Source organism: Zootoca vivipara, chromosome 3 (assembly GCF_963506605.1).
Source record: "Zootoca vivipara chromosome 3, rZooViv1.1, whole genome shotgun sequence".
NCBI classification, from domain to species: domain Eukaryota; kingdom Metazoa; phylum Chordata; class Lepidosauria; order Squamata; family Lacertidae; genus Zootoca; species Zootoca vivipara.
Window position 1 is genome coordinate 118,782,058 of NC_083278.1, and position 20,491 is coordinate 118,802,548.

The window sequence follows — 20,491 nt, forward strand, 5'->3', positions numbered from 1 at the left end:
CCAACCACCCACGAAAACTCGATCTTTAAAGCTGAATCGGAGCAAATAGAGCTTTAAAGCACAGAGCTGTGTCAGGAAAGAGCTGGTTGAAAGGGAAGTGTGGCCCAGCCCTCCGAGACTGTGCTCCACAGCTTTCAAATGCCACTCTCATTCATTGTTTCTGGGTGTTGAGTATTATTATTATTATTATTATTATTATTATTATTATTATTATGGTTCCTATCTTTATTTCCCACCTCAGCAGTGAAGCCCTGTGGAATTCCCCTGCAGTCGTGGTATTCAGTAAAAGTCCCTGATTTCATAGCAGGACCAGGAAATAACTCTAAAAACCCATTTCTTTCCTAGACAGCCGCCTGCCCAGCTAATTCATTGCAGCAGAATCTCTTCTGATAGCTCAAGGAACCAGACCGTGAACTCAGATCTGTTGATGGGGGGGGGGAAGGGTCTTATTATTCTGAGATAACGACCCTGCAAGTTGCTTCCATCTCGGAAGAATTAGGAGGCTCTGAGTTTAAAACTAGGGGTGACTCAGGGCTCTTGATCTGCCTTGGTTTCGTCTTGCGCCAAGTGAGGAATGTGTGCCCAGTTCCTTGGATGTGCAAAGGCAGGTGGAATTTAGGATTTCCCCAGAAACAAGCAGTGGATCAAGAATAAGGAGCTTGAATGGAAATAATCTGGGATTCGCTGCACCCACATTATTGGGGGGGGGGGTGTCCTGCTCTCTGAACATGGAGAACCTCCAACTACTGCAAAATGACATCGGCTTGGGTCATTCATGTTGCACGTAACTCAATGTTAAGTCCTGTTGAGCTCAATAGCACTTAGAAACATAGAGTTGCAGAGTTGCAAGGGACCCCCAAGGCTCATCTAGTCGAACCCCCTGCAACGGAGGGATCACAGCTTGTAAATTGTGCCTCATTTCTCCCAGCACAGCTCAGGTGTGTGTGACTAATTGCCTCTAGTGTGGGGCTGTACTGTTAAGGGTGTGGGGTGTGATACATAAGTAGCAGTCAAGTACAACATTCCTTGTTTTCCTAGAGTGGACATGCGGGGGAATGTTTAGTCCAGCCAGTTGAAAACTTCCTGTTTCCTCCTGGCTGGGACGTACAGTGGACGCTCGGGTTGCGGACATGATCCGTGCGGGAGGCACATTCACAACCCACAGTGTTCGCAACCTGCAGTGCCACGTCTGCGCACGGGCAGGTCATGATTCAGCACTTCTGCACATGCACAAAGTGCAATTTAGCGCTTCTGCGCATGCATGAGCGCTGAAACCTGGAAGTAACCTGTTCCGGTATTTCCGGGTTCTGCGTGGTGCCCAACCCGAAAACACACAACCTGAAGCCTGTAACCCGAGGTATGGCTGTACTTCCTTTGCATGTGACTAGAGGTGGGCGTGACCTCACCTGTCCAGGTAACAAAAAGGACAAGGCACGCTGCACACACACACACACTTTGACTTCCTTCGTCGTTGGAGCAGCTCTTTAGCAAGAGATGCTCTGTTGGCTTCCAGCCAGCAAAGGACACTGGGATTATCCCCATATGGGTTAGATCAGGGGTCCCCGAACTAAGGCCCGGGGGGTCGGATCCAGCCCAATCGCCTTCTCAATCTGGCCCGCAAACGGTCTGGGAATCAGCCTGTTTTACATGAGTAGAATGTGTCCTTTTATTTAAAATGCATTTCTGGGTTATTTGTGGGGCATAGGAATTCATTCATATTTTTTTTCAAAATATAGGTCTGAGGGACAGTGGACTGGCCCCCTGCGGAAAAAGTTTGCTGACCACTGGGTTAGATCCACATGTATATACTTTGTAACTAAGCCTGCCTTCAGGGATCCAACTGTGAACTGAATGTGTGAGTAAACTACTTTTATATATACTATACACAAGATTGTGGCGTGTTTATTCTTTTAAGAGGGATAGGAGTCAACTTACCAGAAACCTAATAGTGAGAGGCTTACACAAGCCTGCAACCAGCTACCCGCTCTGCGTTTAAAAGGGGAATGTGAAACTCTGCTAAGAAAAGGAACTTGCTAGTGCAAGTTAGGAAGGATATTCATAAACAATATATCCTCTCCTGCCTCCCTGAACATTCCCACAAAGGGAACCATAGTGATCAACACACATTTGAGGTTCACATATTATATTGCAGAGTTACTGGTAGAACCATAGAATTGGTTGCAAGGGACCCCCAAGGGTCATCCGGCCCAACCCCTGAGATGCAGGAATTGCAGCAAACTGATGGTATTCAGAATAATTTTATAATATGACTTTTCTCATGGCTGTGCTGTTTAGCCTGTTTGTTAAGCTGTTTTGTTAACCGTGCTTTATCGAAGGAGGTTGTTTTACCGAGGATTTGTTAATTATTTTATATGATTTATCTTGTAATTGTGGTGTTCTACTATGGCGCTGTGGGTTAAACCACTGAGCCTAGGGCTTGCTGATCAGAAGGTCGGCGGTTTGAATCCCCACGAAGGGGTGAGCTCCCGTTGTTTGGTCCCAGCTCCTGCCAACCTAGCAGTTCGAAATCACGTCAAAATGCAAGTAGATAAATAGGAACCGCTACAGCGGGAAGGTAAATGACGTTTCCGTGCGCTGCTCTGGTTCGCCAGAAGCGGCTTTGTCGTGCTGGCCACATGACCTGGAAGCTATACGCCGGCTCCCTCGGCCAATAATGCGAGATGAGCGCGCAACCCCAGAGTCGGTCACGACTGGACCTAATGGTCAGGGGTCCTTTTACCTTTACCTTTACTATGGCATTATTTATTGTACGTAAGCCGCTTTGTGACTCGGGTGGGTTAAAAGTGGCGTACAAACATAGTAATGAAATGAAATGAATGGAACCACATCAGGAGAGCCTGGCTGGGTCAGAACAAAAAGCTTGACTTGCATCCTGCAGAAAAACAGATATTCCCAGGCATCGGTGCCATCGGTGATTTTCCAAGGGGGTGGGGGCAAAGGAAAACACAGAAAGAGAGGGAGCAAGTTAACACCCTCCAAAAAAAAAAATGAGAAAAGTGCCTGTACATTTTGCCTCCTATCTCAGGTCCTACAAAGGCTAGAAACTTATTCTTGATTATTTGGGGATTATAATCTGGGGATTATGGTTCATATGGCTGGCGGACTGCCCTCTTTGTCCCCCTGGGGGCACACATATTTAGAACCTCATAATCATTGAATTGTGGAGCTTTAAGGGACCTCCATGGGAGTTGTTCACAGAACACGTAGATTCACAGTCTCCAGGTGCGTGTTGCCTGGTCCATGCAGTTCTCTGTTGTGAGATGCTGCCTAAAGAAGGCAAGGGATTAGTGAGGAATGCTGGGAAGAACACAGCTAGGCCAAAATGCTACAAGACTACAGCTCCCATAATCCCCAGTGGCTGGCCGGGAATAAATGGAACTCTGGACCAGTATCCTCAGGAGAGCAGCGTGTTGGCCACCCCTGAGTTCGAAGGCCAGGGACACAGGAGGGGCGGCGCAAGACCTCCCTGCCATGTTTCAGTTTCAGTAAATGTCATCTTTGAGGTCCTGAGCCAGCGCTTCACTGTGTTCCTAACACTGGATCTGAATTGTGAAGGAAGTGCATCTGAGCATGTGCAGAGCGCCCACCCGTCAAGTAAGCGGAACTTGCACCCGGAACCCTGGGGAGCCACTGCTAGGCAGCATGAGGGTTCCTGTGCTGGGCTGAACCCGATCTGGTCTCAGTACGAGCTTCCTGACTTCCTGGGATCCTACAACCCAACCTTTTGCTCCTCTTGGATCCGGGTTTCCAGGAAGAATTGATCCTCCGCTTGAGAAACTCATTTCAGCCAACCGGCAGATATTGCTTCCTCGCCTCCCTTATTACTCCCAGGTAATGAAATGCGTGAGGGAAGATCTCATTCGCTCACTGCCTCCCCTCCCCTCACCCCCCGTTAAGCCACTATTGCTTAACGACTCGGGATGGGCACGATTGACAGCAGCACGAGCAATATGCTCGCTTGATGCTTCCTGGCCTAATTCTGCCTCCTAAGAGGCCTTTACAGCTTTGCCAAAATGGACGGATCAGAAGGGGTTTTTAATCGAGCGGGGCTGTGAATTGCACACGCACATGCGCATGCAGAAAGATGCTTTCCTTTCTGCACCGTCCTTCCGAAAAGAGCCGAGGGATCGTTCCTCCTCCATCGACCCATCCATCTCCCCCTCCATGCTTTGGCGCTCTGGAACCAGCCACAGGGCACAGGGAGGCACCCCAGAGGGTCCGTCTGCAACCCAGGCATCCTCGACTTCCTCCTTTGCCTACGTGACGCTTCTCGGGTTGCCTCTGCCGCCACGGCTGGGGTCACATGGGCAGAAATATAAAAAGCTTTCGCCTAAGACCGTCTTAGCCTAATTTGCTTGCTGATGCGTGAGTCTGTTTTAGTTGGGAAGCAGAGCTGGGCTGTGATCCTCTCTCTCTCTCTCTCTCTCTCTCTCTCTCTCTCTCTCTCTCTCTCTCTCTCTCTCTCTCTCTCTGCTTTCCTCCCGATTCCCTCCGCTGCACCACACACAGAGTGCTCTGCTCTCCTCCACACCGATGTTCAGCAAATGTGCAGAAGGAGAAGCAACGGATGCAGGGCCGTCTTAAGCCCATCCAGCGCCCTGGCGCTAGGTCCCTCCAGCGCCCCCTTCCAGAGCCTCTCCAAGGGCCCGGGAGTGCCGAGTGGACTGCGGCAGCGCGCCGAGGACGCCGCGCCACGCCTCCTTCTCGTTTCCCCAGCGCTGGGTTCCGCTCAGTCGAGCTTCGCCACCAGCGCGCGCACCGCGGGACCAGTAAGAGCTGCTTGGGCGCTGTGCGCACGCTGGTGACAAAGCTCGACTGAGCGGAACCCAGCGCTGGGGAAACGAGAAGGAGGCGCAGTGCGGAGTCCTCGGAGAAGGAGCGCATTCCTGGTCAGATCTCCGTAACCCTGCGCTCACTTAGCGCCCTCCAGCACCCGGCACTGTGGTTCTCCGCGCCACTAGCCTCTATGGCTAGGACGGGCCTGAACGGATGCTTGGGAGAAAGTTAATGCTCTTAGCTCTAGAGCAGGAGGTCACAGCCATGGACGAAGGGCGAGGTCAGTGGAACTTGCCCCTGGAAGGAAGAGAATGGGGACAGGGGTTCCCAACCACCATCATCACTCAGAAAGAACAGCGGCCTCTAGGGCCAGCCCCAAACATTGTGCTGCTCAAAGGGGGTGGCAAGGTGGCGTCCTCTCTCCTCGACCTAGGACGTTTTGCCGCTGGAGATGGAAGGGAAGCACTGGGACTCCTCCTCCTCCTTTGCTACCCCCCGCCCACTGCCACAGCTTCCACCATCTGAAACAACTACAATTGTGCCTTGGTTCTCAAATGGAATCCGTTCCAGAAGTCCGTCCAACTTCTGAAAACGTTCAACAACCAAGGCGCGGCTTCTGATTGGCTGCAGGAGCTTCCTGCACTCAATCGGAAGCCGCGGAAGCCACATCGGACGTCTGGCTTCCAAAAAACGTTCACAAACCGGAACACTCACTTCCAGGTTTGCGGCGTTCGAGAGCCGAAATGGAAGAGTACCAAGGCGTTTGACAAGCAAGGTACAACTGTAATATAAGATGGGGGGCACATCCTGCGCAACTGTCCTGTTTTAAGTGGGACGTCCTGAATCTACAGAAGTCACCCCGGCTTCTGATCCCAACCTCTAAAAGAGATGTCCTATTTTAGCTCCAGGACTGCGGCCTCCCCAGAGCATCGGGCCAAAAGACACACTTTTGGGGGTCCCACACAGTGGGAGCGCAAGTCTGTTGGCTCACGTCAGAGGCTGGATCAACTCTACAGTTCTATGATTCTAAGAACCAGAGGCCACTCCAGGAAGCCCCGTCTCTGTGCTGCTTTTAAAATTCTGCTCCAGTAAGACAGGTAATAGTATCACAGTCGTAATTCGAATCCAATGCCGATGAACTTTAATCGTTTTTTTAGAGAGAGAGAGAAATCACAAACTGGTGTGGAAACATGGAGAACTGAACAGGAAAAGATGAGAAACCAAAATGGGCAGATTGTGTGTTTCAGCTCTTGGAGAGAGTTGGAAGAGGGAGGGGGGCACTGGTCTGGCTGACACCCCACAACATTCTAGCGTGCCCCCAGCAGCTATGTGGGTTAGTTCCAAGGCCATTGGCCAACATCAATGGCAGAGATGTGGCTGGTTTTCCAGTAGGAGCAAGTGGCTGGTCAATGGGGGTCAATGGACTTCTCACTGGCTCATTTTTGCCTGGCAAATGCCCCTCTTTTGTATGGCTACTGCATTTTCGCAGGAAAACTGCAGTTCCCAGAAGAGTGGGTAGCTCTTGGCTGCAGCGGCGATGGATCGGAGCTTGTTCTGCCCCCACAAGTCAAGGCGTTGCTGGCATGATACTCCGCTGTGCCTAAAGAAAAGAGCAACACAACCCCCCCCCTACAAAACAGAGACAGGTTTGAGAGGAAGCTCTAGGGGCTGAGGGCAAAAAGAGGGAAGGGTGGGTCAAGTCTGGGGAGATGTGGGGCACAGCTCTGAGACCCGTGGAGCAGGACTTGGGTGTTTCACGGGCTTCATGGACTCTTGCATAAAAGGTTTTGTATAAAGCTGCAAGGAAGGGCATTGCGGAAAACACACAAGCCCAGAGGAGGGGAGACGGCCCTGAATGAGCAGGACGCAGCACACCCATGTCCGCCTTTGGCCACCCAAGAGCCAACGCCTCCATCGAGGTACCCGCACACCATTCGTAACCGAAGACATTTGCACACTTAGGGTGAGAGTTCCCTGCCCCGTATCTGATGCACAAACCCCTCTGCACAGGGGGGGAAGGAAATAACTCACCCCTGAAATGAAGGGGATCAAATGAATGGAGCGGGGTGACACAGAACTTGATTTCCCCCCATTTATTGGCCAGAGTGGGAAGAGATGCTATGTCCTTCCATCAGTCTCACAGAGGTATAAATCAAAGTGTGGACACTCCACCAGCAGAGCCGCCTCTCCCCCCCCTGCTTCATCCCATACACCACTCCCGTAAGGGTGGGGGGGGGAACCCCGATTTTCAAGTTTCACATTTTTGTGGGGCTGCTGCAACTGGGAGCATTGCATTCAGAAGTGCGGCCGGCGGGACTCCCATCCTGGAGAGAACGGGCTCCAAGCTGCTGACCCCTCTGGAGCAGCTTGACCTCCATATCTCTTCCCCCCTCCTTTCTGCAGCTGAGCCCCTTCCGAGCTCTCCATGACTCGGTTTCCCCATGACACCGACCCAGAGAGCCAACCCCGCTTTTGCTCTGTCCTCCTGGGCTCACACCCACGACACCTGGCCCAGCTGCCGACACTCCCCCTCCCTTGTAGATTGTCACCTGTATGAATTCTAGGTTCCGGTGGGCACCGTTCCTCCCCGCCTGGGGTCTCTGCGTGCCTACCTCCTACCCCACCCCCACCGGTCTCCTCCTCCTCCTCCCCTTCCTCTGCCATTTAGGACAGTCCTGGAAAGGGTCTCGCCAGCCTTCACACTGAGCTGCGCCGCTTCATGAGTCCCTGGAAGGGGGACAGGCTGTGCAGGCCCGTGGAGACGGAGCTGATGGCTGAGCGCTGGGCGTTGCAGAAGCACCGGTTGGGCGGCGTCTCCGGGTAGCGCCCCGGGGACGAGTGGCTCTGCTCCATGCAGGTGTCCGAGGTGGAGAGGTCCCTGGGGATAATCATGGGGATGGAGTACTGCAGCTTCTCCCGGCTCTTGTACCAGAGGCAGGAGCACATGGACTGGAAGTGCAGGACCTCGGCGTAGACGTTCCGGAGGCCAGCCCCCCGGCCCCCGGCCCCGCCGCCCACCACCCCCACGCCCCCCAGCGCGGCGGCCGTCGAGGACGCCGTGGTGTCTGTGGTGTGGACACTGCTGGCTTGCCCGTTGCGGCTGAGCAGCGCCCGGTGCTCAGCGTCCCGCTTCTCGTCCTCGGCGTTCATGGTCATGAAGCGCAGCACCACCAGGTTGAGGAAGGCGCCGATCACGGTCAGGCCGGTGAGGATGTAGATGAAGCTGAAGGCCACGTACTGGGGCTGAGTCTGCAGGGCCTGCTCCTTCTGCAGAGCCACATAGTCTCCGAAGCCGATGGTGGTGAGCGTGATGAAGCAGTAGTAGTAGGCTTGGAAGAAGGTCCAGTTTTCGTAGTAGGAGAAGGCGGCCGCCCCAATGCAGAGGGTGCTGATGCAGGAGAAGAAGCCGATGGTGACCATGTTGGCCATCGAGACCTCCGGCCGCCTCATCCCAAGGCACTTCTTGATGCGGTGCAGGAGGTACCTCACCAGGGTGTTGATCCTCTCGCCGAGGCTCTGGAACATCACCAGGGTGAGCGGGATCCCCAGTAGGGCGTAGAACATGCAGAAGACCTTCCCGCCATCGGTGCTGGGGGCCGCGTGGCCGTACCCTGCGGAACAAAGACACAAAGCAGAGGCAACCCTGGTCAGTAGCACCTCGCGGGTTACAGGGACCGGTCGCTGGCGGGGAGGAAGGTGGAGGGAAGGGCCTCCAGCCTCCTGGTCTGGGCTTCTGCAGGCAGGCAGGCAGGCAAGGCGTGCTAGGAGTTGCTTCCTCGTCCTCCTCCTTCCTCATCCAAAATGGCAGCCAGAGAGAAGGGAGGGGAGTCAGGATGGGCGCTGCTCCGGCCTGCAAACTCGGTGGTGGTGTGTGCCCATCTCAGCCATGGTCCTCCTCTTCCGGTCCATGTGCTCCTGCTTCTGGTACAAGAGCCCGGAGAAGCCACAAGGCTCCATCGCCACGATGATGTTGCGGCCGCCGCCACCACCCCATCCCTTCAGCCTGGGCACACAGCAGAGCCACACCACCAAGTCTGCAGGCGGGAACAGCGGCCACCTCAAGCAAAGCGAGGAGGCAAAGCGGGGGAAGGGGGGACCAGGGATGTGGGGGGGGGTTGACCTTGTCATAGGACCCACCATATGGGGCATGGAGGGCTGTGGGGGGAGGGAGGAGGAGAACAGGATGGGCAAACGGAAACTTGGAAGGGTGGAGGGGGGAATCGGAGGGGAACAAACTCACGGAGTGTGGTGTGGCTATGCAAAGTGCCCGAGGTGTGCTTCCCCCACATACCTGGACCCAACATTATCATATTTATTTATTGTTAAGTACTCTCAGGGAGCTGACAAGGAGAACAGGTCGTTCACAGATCAGAGAAGGACAGCGAAACACCAGCTATCTTACAATTAATTAGTGGGGGGGTTCCCCCATTAAGGAAGCAGAACAGAAAACACACGGAGACTTCTAAGGGTTGGTCCTGCCTAGATGAAGCAGTTGCCCGGACTGGCTTGTAACACCCCACCCCCTCCACTCCTTATCCCTCTCTCTCTGTCTACGCAAGTCCCAAGGGACCCTCTGTGTCTCTGCCTGGCTCTCTGCTCTGCAACATGCATCTGGCGCCTTCTTCTGGGATTGCCGGCTGTCAGAAGAGAAGTGGTGGATCTGCCATATCTGGTTCCTGTCTCTGCCCTGCCCTGCCCTGGGCCACCCTGCCTGTTTCCTCCTCTTCCTCCTTCTCCAAGATCCCAGCACTTCTCAGCTCTTCCCCTCCTCTGGGGCTTGGGCCTAAACCACTATTCCCACTGCTAGGATCTAGAATCCAAATTCTCTCCCTCTGTGCGTTCCCTGCTTCCACCATTCCTCTTCCTGCAGCCAGTGCCTGACCCCAGGGCAGAATACAGCATTACAAAACGAACATTAAAAACAAACAAGCAAACCAACAACAACAACAATGACAACAACGACAACAACAACGACAACAACAACAGTATCTGGTATCTGAAGAAGTGTGCATGCACACGAAAGCTCATACCAAAATAAAAACTTAGTTGGTCTTTAAGGTGCTACTGAAGGAATTTTTTTATTTTACTTCGATCCAGACCAACACGGCTACCTACCTGTAACAACAACAACAACAACAATGTATTATCTATATCCGGCCCATCTGGCTCGGTTTCCCCAGCCACTCTGGGCGACTCCCAACAGAATATCAAAAACACGATAAAACACCAAACATTAAAAAACTTCCCTAAACAGGGCTGCCTTCAGATGCCTTCTAAATGTCAGGTAGTTGTTTATTTCCTTGACATTTGTTGGGAGGGCGTTCCACAGGGCGGGCGCCACTACTGAGAAGGCCCTCTGCCTGGTTCCCTGTAACCTCACTTCTCACAGGGAGGGAACCACCAGAAGGCCCTCAGCGCTGGACCACAGTATCCTAGCTGGACGATGGGGGTGGAAACGCTCCTCAGGTATACTGGGCCGAGGCCGTTTAGGGCTTTCAAGGTCAACACCAACACTTTGAATTGTGCCGGGAAACGTACTGGGAGCCAATGTAGGTCTTTCAGGACCAGTGTTATGTGGTCTCGGCGGCCGCTCCCAGTCACCAGTCTAGCTGCTGCATTCTGGATTTGTTGTAGTTTCTGGGTCACCTTCAAAGGTAGCCCCACATAGAGCGCATTGCAGTAGTCCAAGCAAGAGATATCTAGAGCATGCACCACTCTGGCGAGACAGTCTGCGGGCAGGTAGGGTCTCAGCCTGTGTACCAGATGGAGCTGGTAGACAGCTGCCCTGGACACAGAATTGACCTGCGCCTCCATGGACAGCTGTGAATCCAAAATGACTTCCAGGCTGTGCACCTGGTCCTTCAGGGGCACAGTTACCCCATTCAGGACCAGGGAGTCCTCCACACACACCTGCCTGCCTCCTGTCCCCCCAAAACAGTACTTCTGTCTTGTCAGGATTCAACCTCAATCTGTTAGCTGCCATCCATCCTCCAACCGCCTTTCGGCGGTTGAAACAACTTTCGACCCTAAGAACACAGTGGGTCCTAAGAACATACTATTCCAGTGTCAAGAGTAAAGAGGTGTTTCTTCTACAACCTTTGGAAGCCATACAACGAAGGCGCCAGGCACACCTCTGTGCGGGGATCCATAGCTTAGGGGCCACCACTGAGAAGACCATATCCTGTTGGACCAGAACCACCCCTGAGCCTCTGGGGATGAACTACCAAGAGAGCCCGAAGGAAACAGACCTCTTGATATTTCACCTTCTGGTTCTCCGTCACAAAGCCTGGTTGATTTGCACAGCTTCCCCCCCCCCCATTTCAATTTGGAAGCCTGCTTGATGCTTGCACCCAAAACGAGACAGAAATTTCAACCAGTCAAATCTAGGGATGGGGGAGAACATGTTTAAAACCAGCTCTGTCCAATCCACACTTTCCAAGACGATATGCAGACTGAAACTCAGGCGTCCTTCAAAATTCGCACTTAGCCGAATTTTGCAATACAGTGCTCCAACCAAGCAATGCTTACATAAATGAAAATATTACAGGAGCATGTGCATAAGAATGAAGGTATTAAAGCAAATAATGTACAAAAATAATAGAGGAAAATGTGCAAAAATATGATAAGGCTGCATATAAATATGTGTTTATAAGGACAGATTTGCACTGAAATGCTGACAAATTTTCATTGGTAATCACAAATTGCCACCAGATGCAGAGGACTGTGTTTAAGACTGGGGGGAAATGAGAAAGTGAGAGATCATAAATTGACAGGTCCTTCCATCCCTAGTTAAATCAGATACAGGAAATGACAAGATCCATAAATCTCAGCCATGGTTGTTACTGGGCAGGAGAAGCCAGGCCTTCGAGACAAACTAGACAGCTAAGTTGCTCCCCATTGCTGGCCCTTTGCAGTCCCAGATTTATGTATAAGCTAAACAAGCTTAGGGCCCCACTCTCAGGGGAGGGGGATTAAAGGGAAAAAACCTGGATGTACACTTCCAAAATTTAAGATAAAAAGCAAATAAAATAAAACCTATTGTGAGGGACAGGGGATATCGCGAAGTCCCTCCCCTCCTGAGTTCAAGCCCGTCCCCGAGCAAAGGGGAAAGCAGGGAGAGTTCCGATTCCAGTGGGGAAGCAGGAAGTCGTGTCCGAGGCTCAGGCAAGGTAGAGGAGCCAGGGTCCCAGGTGGGACAGGAAGGGGCAAGCAAGGGGGGAAGACCCATCCCTCCAACTCCAGAATTACGCAGGAAGAGGAGGGGCAAGAGGATGGGTCTGCCAAAGCTTTTGTGTTGGAGAAAGACGCGCCAAAAGCCATTAGGAGGTTCTGAAACCGACTGACAACATCGCTCCGTGTAAATAGCAATGACTTGAGCACTGTAAATACGCAGCACCAATAAAAGAATAAAATGCAGAGCTGCGTAGCGTCGTTACTCTGAAGTAGTCCACTCCGGCCACTGTGACAGCAACCTCCTAATCATTTTTGGGCTACTTCGAAGTTGCCGGGATGAGCGTGTCCGAGGCGGAGAAGTGGCGGCAGATCGCTGAGCAAGCCCAGCTAGAACTGCAACAGCTGTCGCTGCAGGCGCAGGGAGAATTGAAGGCAGCTAAAGAGGAGACTAAGAAGGTCCAGGACGACCGGCTACAACTTGCGGAACAGGTGAGAGAGCTCCAGGAAAAAGAGCAGCATTTAAGGGCGGTGGCGGTAGACCTCCAAAACAAGCTGGATGCAGAGAAAAACAAGGCGGGAGGGGCTCCCCAAGTCCAAGTGCTGCCAGGAAGGAGAGCAGGGACCCTTGTAAGCAAGTTCAATGGAGACCCGAAGGAGTTTCAGGGCTTTGAGACTGAGATCGTGTATGCTCTTGAGCTGCACCAGAATGAGTTCCCCGATGATGAGCACAGAGTAGCGTTTATTGTGGAACATCTCACCGGAGCAGCCAGGGAGTGGCTAAGACCATTAATCGCAACCAAGAATCCTTGCATGAAAAATGTCCAACAATTTCTAGAAGGTTTGAGGACGATGTATTCGTCCGATAGTCATTTGGACCAGACTAAGGAGGAACTGCATAATTTACGCCAAGGAAATATGACAGTTCGCGCATATTGGGCGAAATTCACCATGCTGGTGCACAGACTGGGGTGGGTTTTGGATTCGCCTCCCATGCAAGCTGCGTTTTACTTGGGTTTGAGCGAGGAGGTGAAGGATGAACTCTCGAGAGGTCCAAAGCCCAGTACTATGGATCAGCTGAGCAAAGCAGCTCTGGCGGTGGGGGTGAGGCAGGAATCCCGGTGGAACGACAAGCAAGCGACGCGCGCAAAGCGGGCTTGGTTCCCACGGTCGCAGGAGAAGCCACTCCCCCAACAACCCTTTCAGGCCACGCCTGGAGCCAGCCAGGACCAGGAGCCCATGCAGATTGATAGCGCGCGCGCGCGGGCTTTTCAAACCCCAGCGGCGCCAAGACGCAAGGAGGGAAGGGGCGGGAATTGCTTTCTCTGCAACTCACCCCAGCATCTCGTCAGAGACTGCCCACATCGCAGGGAGTGGCAAGGAAAGGCGGGAACGGTGGTGCCCTCCCCCACTGACGCAGCACCACAGCAGGGAAACGGGAAAGCCTGGCTGCAGGAGACAAGGGGCAGCAGCCAGGCACAGTCAGCAGACAACAGCCCCAGCCCGCCCACCCGCACAGAGAGGTGCAGAGCCAGCCCACCCCTCCCAGAGCAGGAGTGGTTCTAGAAGTGACGCTAACGCTCCCAAATGGCTATCCCCTGACGGTCCTCGCCTTAATTGACAGTGGGGCGTCCGCCAACTTCTTCTCGAGAAGCTTTGCAGAAGAGCACCAAATCCAGCTTTTGCAGTTGGATTTTCCTCTGCACGTAGCAACCATTGACGGCAGGGAGCTGCTGGGAGGGGCCATCACACATCAAACCCCCCCCATGAGAATGACGGTGGGAAGGCACTCAGAGACACTGGCGTTCAACGTCACCACCATCTCAGACCCCCCCATCGTCTTGGGCATGAGCTGGCTGGCGCGCCACGACCCCTCCATCAGTTGGCACCAGAGGTGCATCACGTTTGGGTCAGACTTTTGTCTGGAACATTGCATGCAGCACCAACCAGGGGAGGGGCCTCCGATAGCCACGGTGGCCACCATGCATATCAAAGGGGGTGAGGCAATACCCAAGCAGTACTGGGACCTGCAGGAGGTCTTCAGCGAAGCGGAGTCCGACCACCTACCCCCGCACAGGCCTTTTGACTGCCAGATCAACCTGGTGCCAGGGGCGACGATACCCCCAGCCAAGCTGTACGCCATGTCAGACCAGGAGCTGGAGGATCTGCGCGCTTTCATCGACAAGAACCTCAAGCGGGGGTTCATAAGGGAAAGCAAGGCAGCAGGGGGCAGCCCGGTCTTCTGGGTGGACAAGAAAGACACGCAACAGCGCCGTCTTGTGGTGGACTTTAGACGGCTGAATTCGGTGACAGAGCCCGTGGCTTTCCCCATGCCCAGAGTGGATGATCTCCTGACAGCGGCACGCAGGGGCAAGATTTTCACCAAGCTGGACCTAAGGGGGGCGTACAACTTGATCAGGATCCGGGAAGGAGATGAATGGAAAACCACGATGTTCACGCCTCTGGGCTCTTTTGAATATCTGGTGATGCCCTTCGGTTTGCAAGGGGGCTCAGCATGCTTCCAGGCCTTCATGCACCACGTCCTGGGGTCCCTCCTCTTCAGGAAATGCTTGGTCTTCCTAGATGACATCCTTATCTACTCGAATGACCCAGTGCAGCATGTGAAAGATGTCAGAGAGGTGTTGCAACGCCTGAAGGAGAACCACCTGTATGTGAAGCTGGAGAAGTGCAAGTTTCACACCAAAGAGGTGGACTTCCTGGGCTACAAGCTGTCAGACAAGGGGCTGGCGATGGACAAGGACAAGGTGCAGGCCATCCTGGACTGGCACAGCCCCAGGACGCGCAAAGATGCCCAACGCCTACTAGGCTTCGCTAACTTCTACAGGAAGTTCATCAAGAACTTCTCTCGCGTTACGGCTCCCATCACGGACTGCCTGAGAGGCAAGCAGAAGTTCAAGTGGACACCAGAGGCGCAAGCAGCGTTCGAAAGCCTCAAGAGAGTGTTCGCCTCAGACCAAAACCTGTTCCATGTGGTGCAGGACGCGCCCCTACGCATTGAGACAGATGCTTCTGAAAAAGCTGTGGGCGCAATTTTGTTGCAACTGGACGCCAACAGGGAGTGGAGACCCTGTGCCTTCTTCTCCAGGAAGCTGACACAGCCTGAACGCAACTACACAGTGTTTGATAGGGAACTTCTTGCGATCTACGCTGCGTTCCAGCACTGGCGACACTTCCTGGTGGGCGCGAAGCACCCCATCCAGGTGTGCACAGACCACAAGAACCTGGAGTTCTGGAGAACTGCCAGGGTGCTCAACCAGCGGCAGATACGGTGGGCAGAGTTCTTCTCGAACTTCAACTTCTCCATCCACTACATCCCGGGGGAGCAGAATGTCAGGGCGGATGCCCTCTCCCGCAAGCCAGAGTACATGGAGGAGGAGGCGCCACCAGCCCCAAGGCACATTTTCCCCCCGTCGGCATGGTCCTGCGGAGCAGCTGTGGTGAGCGAGGCAGAACTCACAGCACTGACGGCAGCGGATGAATTTGCCAACCGCATCTTCAGAGAACTGAGAGGGGGGAGGGAGCAGGCAAAAGACTTTGCAGAACGCAGAGGGCTGCTTTTCTACAAGGGTGCGCTGTACCTACCCACCACCCAGCTTCGACGTACGGTCCTCAAGCAGATGCACGACAACCCTACAGCGGGGCATTTTGGAAGGGACAAAACCGCTCACCTAGTCATGAGACACTTCTGGTGGCCAGGGGTGCGGGAAGATGTTCGAGACTATGTAAGGGGCTGTACCACCTGCCAGCGGGCGAAGGTGGTCAGAGCAGCGCCACCAGGGTTGCTGGAGCCCTTAGCCACACCACACAGGCCGTGGGAAGTGGTGTCCATGGACTTCATCACAGATCTGCCTTCGTCCAGGGGTAAGACTGCAGTGTTGGTGGTGGTGGACCTTATGTCCAAAATGTGTCACTTTATACCGTGTGCCAGGGCAGTCTCGGCAGAAGAGACAGCCAAACTGTTTGTTGATCACATTTTCAGACTGCATGGATTACCTTTAAGGGTTATTTCGGATCGTGGCCGCCAATTTGTTTCCAGGTTCTGGCGGCGGCTCATGAACCTCCTGCAGGTGGAGGTCAGCTTGTCGACGGCTAGACACCCGCAGACCAACGGACAAGCGGAGAGGGTCAACGCCATTCTGCAGCAGTACCTGAGATGCTACGTCAGCCAGCGGCAAACGGACTGGGTGGATCGCTTGCCACTAGCAGAATTTGCCTACAACAATGCAGTGCACGTCTCCACAGGGGTGTCGCCCTTTAAGGCCAATTACGGGCGCGACCTCAGATCTTTCCCAGAGAGGGAGAGGGAGGAGGAGGAGGAGGAGGGCCCACAGGCTGAGGATTGGGCAGAGGAACTGGAGACGGTGCACCAGCAGCTCAGAGAACACTTGGAGAGGGCCAAGGAAGCGTACAAAAAGGGGGCAGATCGCCACAGGCGACAAGGGGAGGTCATCAGGGTGGGGGACAAGGTGTGGTTGTCCTCGGAGGGCCTTCCCACCAGAGGGAGGTGCAAAAAGCTGGCACCCAAAAGGCTGGGCCCCTTCACGGTCACGCAACAGGTAAACCCGGTGGCATACAGGCTGGCACTGCCAGAGGACATGAGGGTGCATCCAGTGTTTCATAGATCGCTGCTGTCGCCGTACAGGGAAAGCAGCAGGCTCCGAGACAGCGAACAAACCCCCGAGGGAGGGGGGGAGAGGGAAGGCAGGGAGCAACTCAATGAGGCCACGGCCATCCTGGATTCAAGGTGGGGGGTGGGGGGACTGGAGTACCTCATGGCATGGGAGGATGCTCCACCGTCCCAGAATGAATGGGTCCCAGCCACTCAGATACAGGAGGAATTCTTGGTGGAAGAATTTCACGCCCTCTTTCCCCACAGACCCAAGCCCTGGCACATGGAAAGGGAGGGGGAGGAGGAGGAGGCACGGGAGAGCAGCTCACCATGGCGCTGGGAAGCGGAGTTTGAGGAACCAGAGGATGAGGTATGGGTGTCACCGAGATCCACCCAGTCAGAGGAAGGAGCAGATTGGCAGAACGTTTTTACCCCCACCAGCTCTGACGCCACGGACTTTTTGGGATTCCCGTCCGCCCAGGCGGAAGGGGGGGGCTCGCAGGACTGGGGGGAGGTATTCACACCAACGGGCTCGGAGAGCACTGAGTTCTTAGGCTTCCAGTCGTCACCGACACATGGGGGGGGCCTGGGGAGGGGTGAAGGAGAGCTTGGGAGGGGGGTGGATGTGAGGGACAGGGGATATCGCGAAGTCCCTCCCCTCCTGAGTTCAAGCCCGTCCCCGAGCAAAGGGGAAAGCAGGGAGAGTTCCGATTCCAGTGGGGAAGCAGGAAGTCGTGTCCGAGGCTCAGGCAAGGTAGAGGAGCCAGGGTCCCAGGTGGGACAGGAAGGGGCAAGCAAGGGGGGAAGACCCATCCCTCCAACTCCAGAATTACGCAGGAAGAGGAGGGGCAAGAGGATGGGTCTGCCAAAGCTTTTGTGTTGGAGAAAGACGCGCCAAAAGCCATTAGGAGGTTCTGAAACCGACTGACAACATCGCTCCGTGTAAATAGCAATGACTTGAGCACTGTAAATACGCAGCACCAATAAAAGAATAAAATGCAGAGCTGCGTAGCGTCGTTACTCTGAAGTAGTCCACTCCGGCCACTGTGACACCTATCATACAGTTTTGTGTTGTGTCGGCTCCTGTGATGTAAGTCATGGGCCCCGCCTGCTCGCCTGCTCCCTCAAATATCCCTGGTTTGCTCCTTTCTATATATAGGGTGCCTACATTCTGCATGTATTGCTTGCATGGCAACATGTGCAAATGGCTTTAGATACCCATGAGGTCCATAAATGACCATATAGCAGCGTTTCTCAACCGCTGTTCCGCGGCACACTAGTGTGCCGCAAGACGCTGGCTGGTGTGCCGCGACGTGTGGCGACGAGAAGGGCGATTTGCATTGTCACGTGCCTGGCGGCCGCCAATAAGCAACTCTAACCCACCGGAAAGGAAGCTGGCCGGGTCACGACGCGGGGCGAGCGCAGCTCTCAGCAGCCACCACCACGGGAGGGTGGTTTTAGACAAACTTAAAGAAGCTGGCTGGATGAGCTCAACCTGAAACTTGCTGAGCAAAGGATTGTGCTGGCAGAGAAATCAGCGGCTTGTGAAGCCTTATTACAGGAGATTGCAACCAACACAGCAATTGGCAAGTGTTTCTTACAGCCATAATTATATAGTCAATATAGGGCGGCACAGAGTTAAATTTTTTAACTTTTTTAATGGTGGTGTGCCTCGTGATTTTTTTCATGGAACAAGTGTGCCTTGGCCCAAAAAAGGTTGAGAAACACTGCCATATAGCATATATTCATCACAAAAAACAGTGGTCCTTTGTTGCTGACAAAGAAAAGCTGGACATATAAAGGGCCCCATTCCCTTCAGTAGCTTAGGGCCTCATCAAACCTGAATCCGGCCCTGGCCCTTTGTAATGGGGAAGGGGGGACTAGTGGGAAGAGCTCGCTGGCAGTTAACCCATGACAAGCTAGGCTTGAACTTAATTCGAGTTGTGGACTCGGATAATGAGCTGAGGGAGAGGATGAGAAAACTTTGAGATCAACACGGCACATTTTGAACTGTGACAATCTCTTTGGCGCAGTCCAGTTGCACATTTGAAGGAAGGCACACAGCCACAACTCTTCACAGCTGGCGAATCTCTGTCCAGGAATCAAAGAGCATCAACTCAGAAGACCTTCTGGCATATTATTATTATTATTATTATTATTATTATTATTATTATTATTATTATTTATACCCTGCCCTTCTGGCTGGGTTTCCCCCGCACTCTTGGCGGCTTCCAACAAATACCAAAATACATTAAAATATCACAGATACTTCCCTAAAGAGGGCTGCCTTTAGGTGTTTTCTAAATGTCAGGTAGTTGTTTATCTCCTTGACCTCCAATGGAAGGGCGTTCCACAGGGCAGGTGCCACTACCGAGAAGGCCCTCTATATAGAAGGAGGCATTCTTACTGCCAAACCAGCCAGAGGATGCTAACACCATTTATAGTGGTACCTCGGGTTGCGGACCAGATCCATTCCGGGGTGCCAATCACACCCCAAAAAGTCTGCAACCTGAGCGGTGCTTTTGCACGAAAGCACGACAGAGCACTTCTGCACATGCGCAAAGTGCGCAGGACGCTTCTGCATATGCGCACGGGGTGAAACCCAGAAGTAAGCACTTCCGGGTCCGCCACGTTCGCAACACGAAAAAACGCAACCCGCAGCGGACGCAACACGAGGTATGACTGTATGGGCTTGTTTTATTTCATAGAATTTATACACCTCTTGACTGCAGGAGGAAAAAACAAACAGACCTCAAAGCAGTTTACAAAAAAGAGAAAGCAGTAAAATGATCACTAAGAAAAAATTGCAGGGATGCAGAAATAAAAATCTCCCTCGTGCATCTGCAGCAGCACATGGACGACTTCCTCTGCTCCAGATGCAACAAAACATGTCTCTCCTGAATCGGTCTCTGCAGCCACATCTGGTGCGGCAACCTTCCAGCGGTTTGACTCTGCCCACAAAGGCACACTCTTCCCTTGTCTCCCGAGACAGGCGGATGTCAAGAAAAACGAGCAACAGTTACCATACTTTTCCGTGTATTAGACGAGGGTTTTTTATTTACAAATAAGCTAAAAAAATTGGAGTCGTCCTATACACAGATAGTGCATAGGGGTGACGTTTGATTGGCTGTTACTGCGACCTGGAGATTGTCAACGGCTATTGGGCATGTTATTGGTGGCTGCGGCAAGAGGTAGTGTTGATTGGCTGTTGCTGCGTTAATTGGGCAGGCGATTGGTGGCCAGTGTGGTGTAGTGGTTAAGAGCAGTAGACTCGTAATCTGGGGAACCGGGTTCGCTTCCCCGCTCCTCCACATGCAGCTGCTGGGTGACCTGGGGCTAGTCACACTTCCCTGAAGTCTCTCAGCCTCACTCACCTCACAGAGTGTTTGTTGTGGGGGAGGAAGGGAAAGGAGAATGTTGGCCAGTTTGAGACTCCTTCGGGGAGTGATAAAGCGGGATATCAAATCCAAACTCCTCTTCTTCTTCTTCTTGTGGCTGCCATGGGACAGATGACAAGCAGCTATCGCGACGCATGTGAGCAGCAGCGCAGGGCATGTGGGTGAGCAATTTTTGGCAATCATCCCTAAAAAGAGCTCAGCACCTCGGAGCCACACACCCACACACACACCCAAGAAAAATCTCAACAACTCTGGGCAATCTCCCAGAGTTGTAGGTGCTGCCACACTGAACAACTGAGTTCTTGCAAATGTGAAATGACACCAACCGAAGAGGCTCCCGATTGAAGAGGTTGTGTTGGTGCACATAGGGTAAAATGATCTCGCAGGTAAACAGGTCCCAAGTTTACACAGAAACATAGAATTGTACAGTTGGAAGGGACACCAAGGATCATCTAGTCCAACCCCCTGCAATGCAGGAATATGCATCTGGCCCATA

The 20,491-nt window shown here is 53.3% G+C and overlaps 1 protein-coding gene across 1 annotated transcript in view; it reads right to left on the reverse strand.

Moving 5' to 3' along the window:
- Window positions 1-4,892: 4,892 nt before the first annotated feature.
- KCNK3 (potassium two pore domain channel subfamily K member 3) overlaps window positions 4,893-20,491 on the reverse strand; it is a 98,594-nt gene continuing 82,995 nt past the window's right edge. Inside the window, exon 2 of the mRNA XM_035110733.2 lies at window positions 4,893-8,408. Within this exon, the coding sequence (XP_034966624.1) occupies window positions 7,495-8,408 (914 nt within the window). The 3' untranslated portion in view covers window positions 4,893-7,494. The remainder of the gene's footprint in view (window positions 8,409-20,491) is intronic.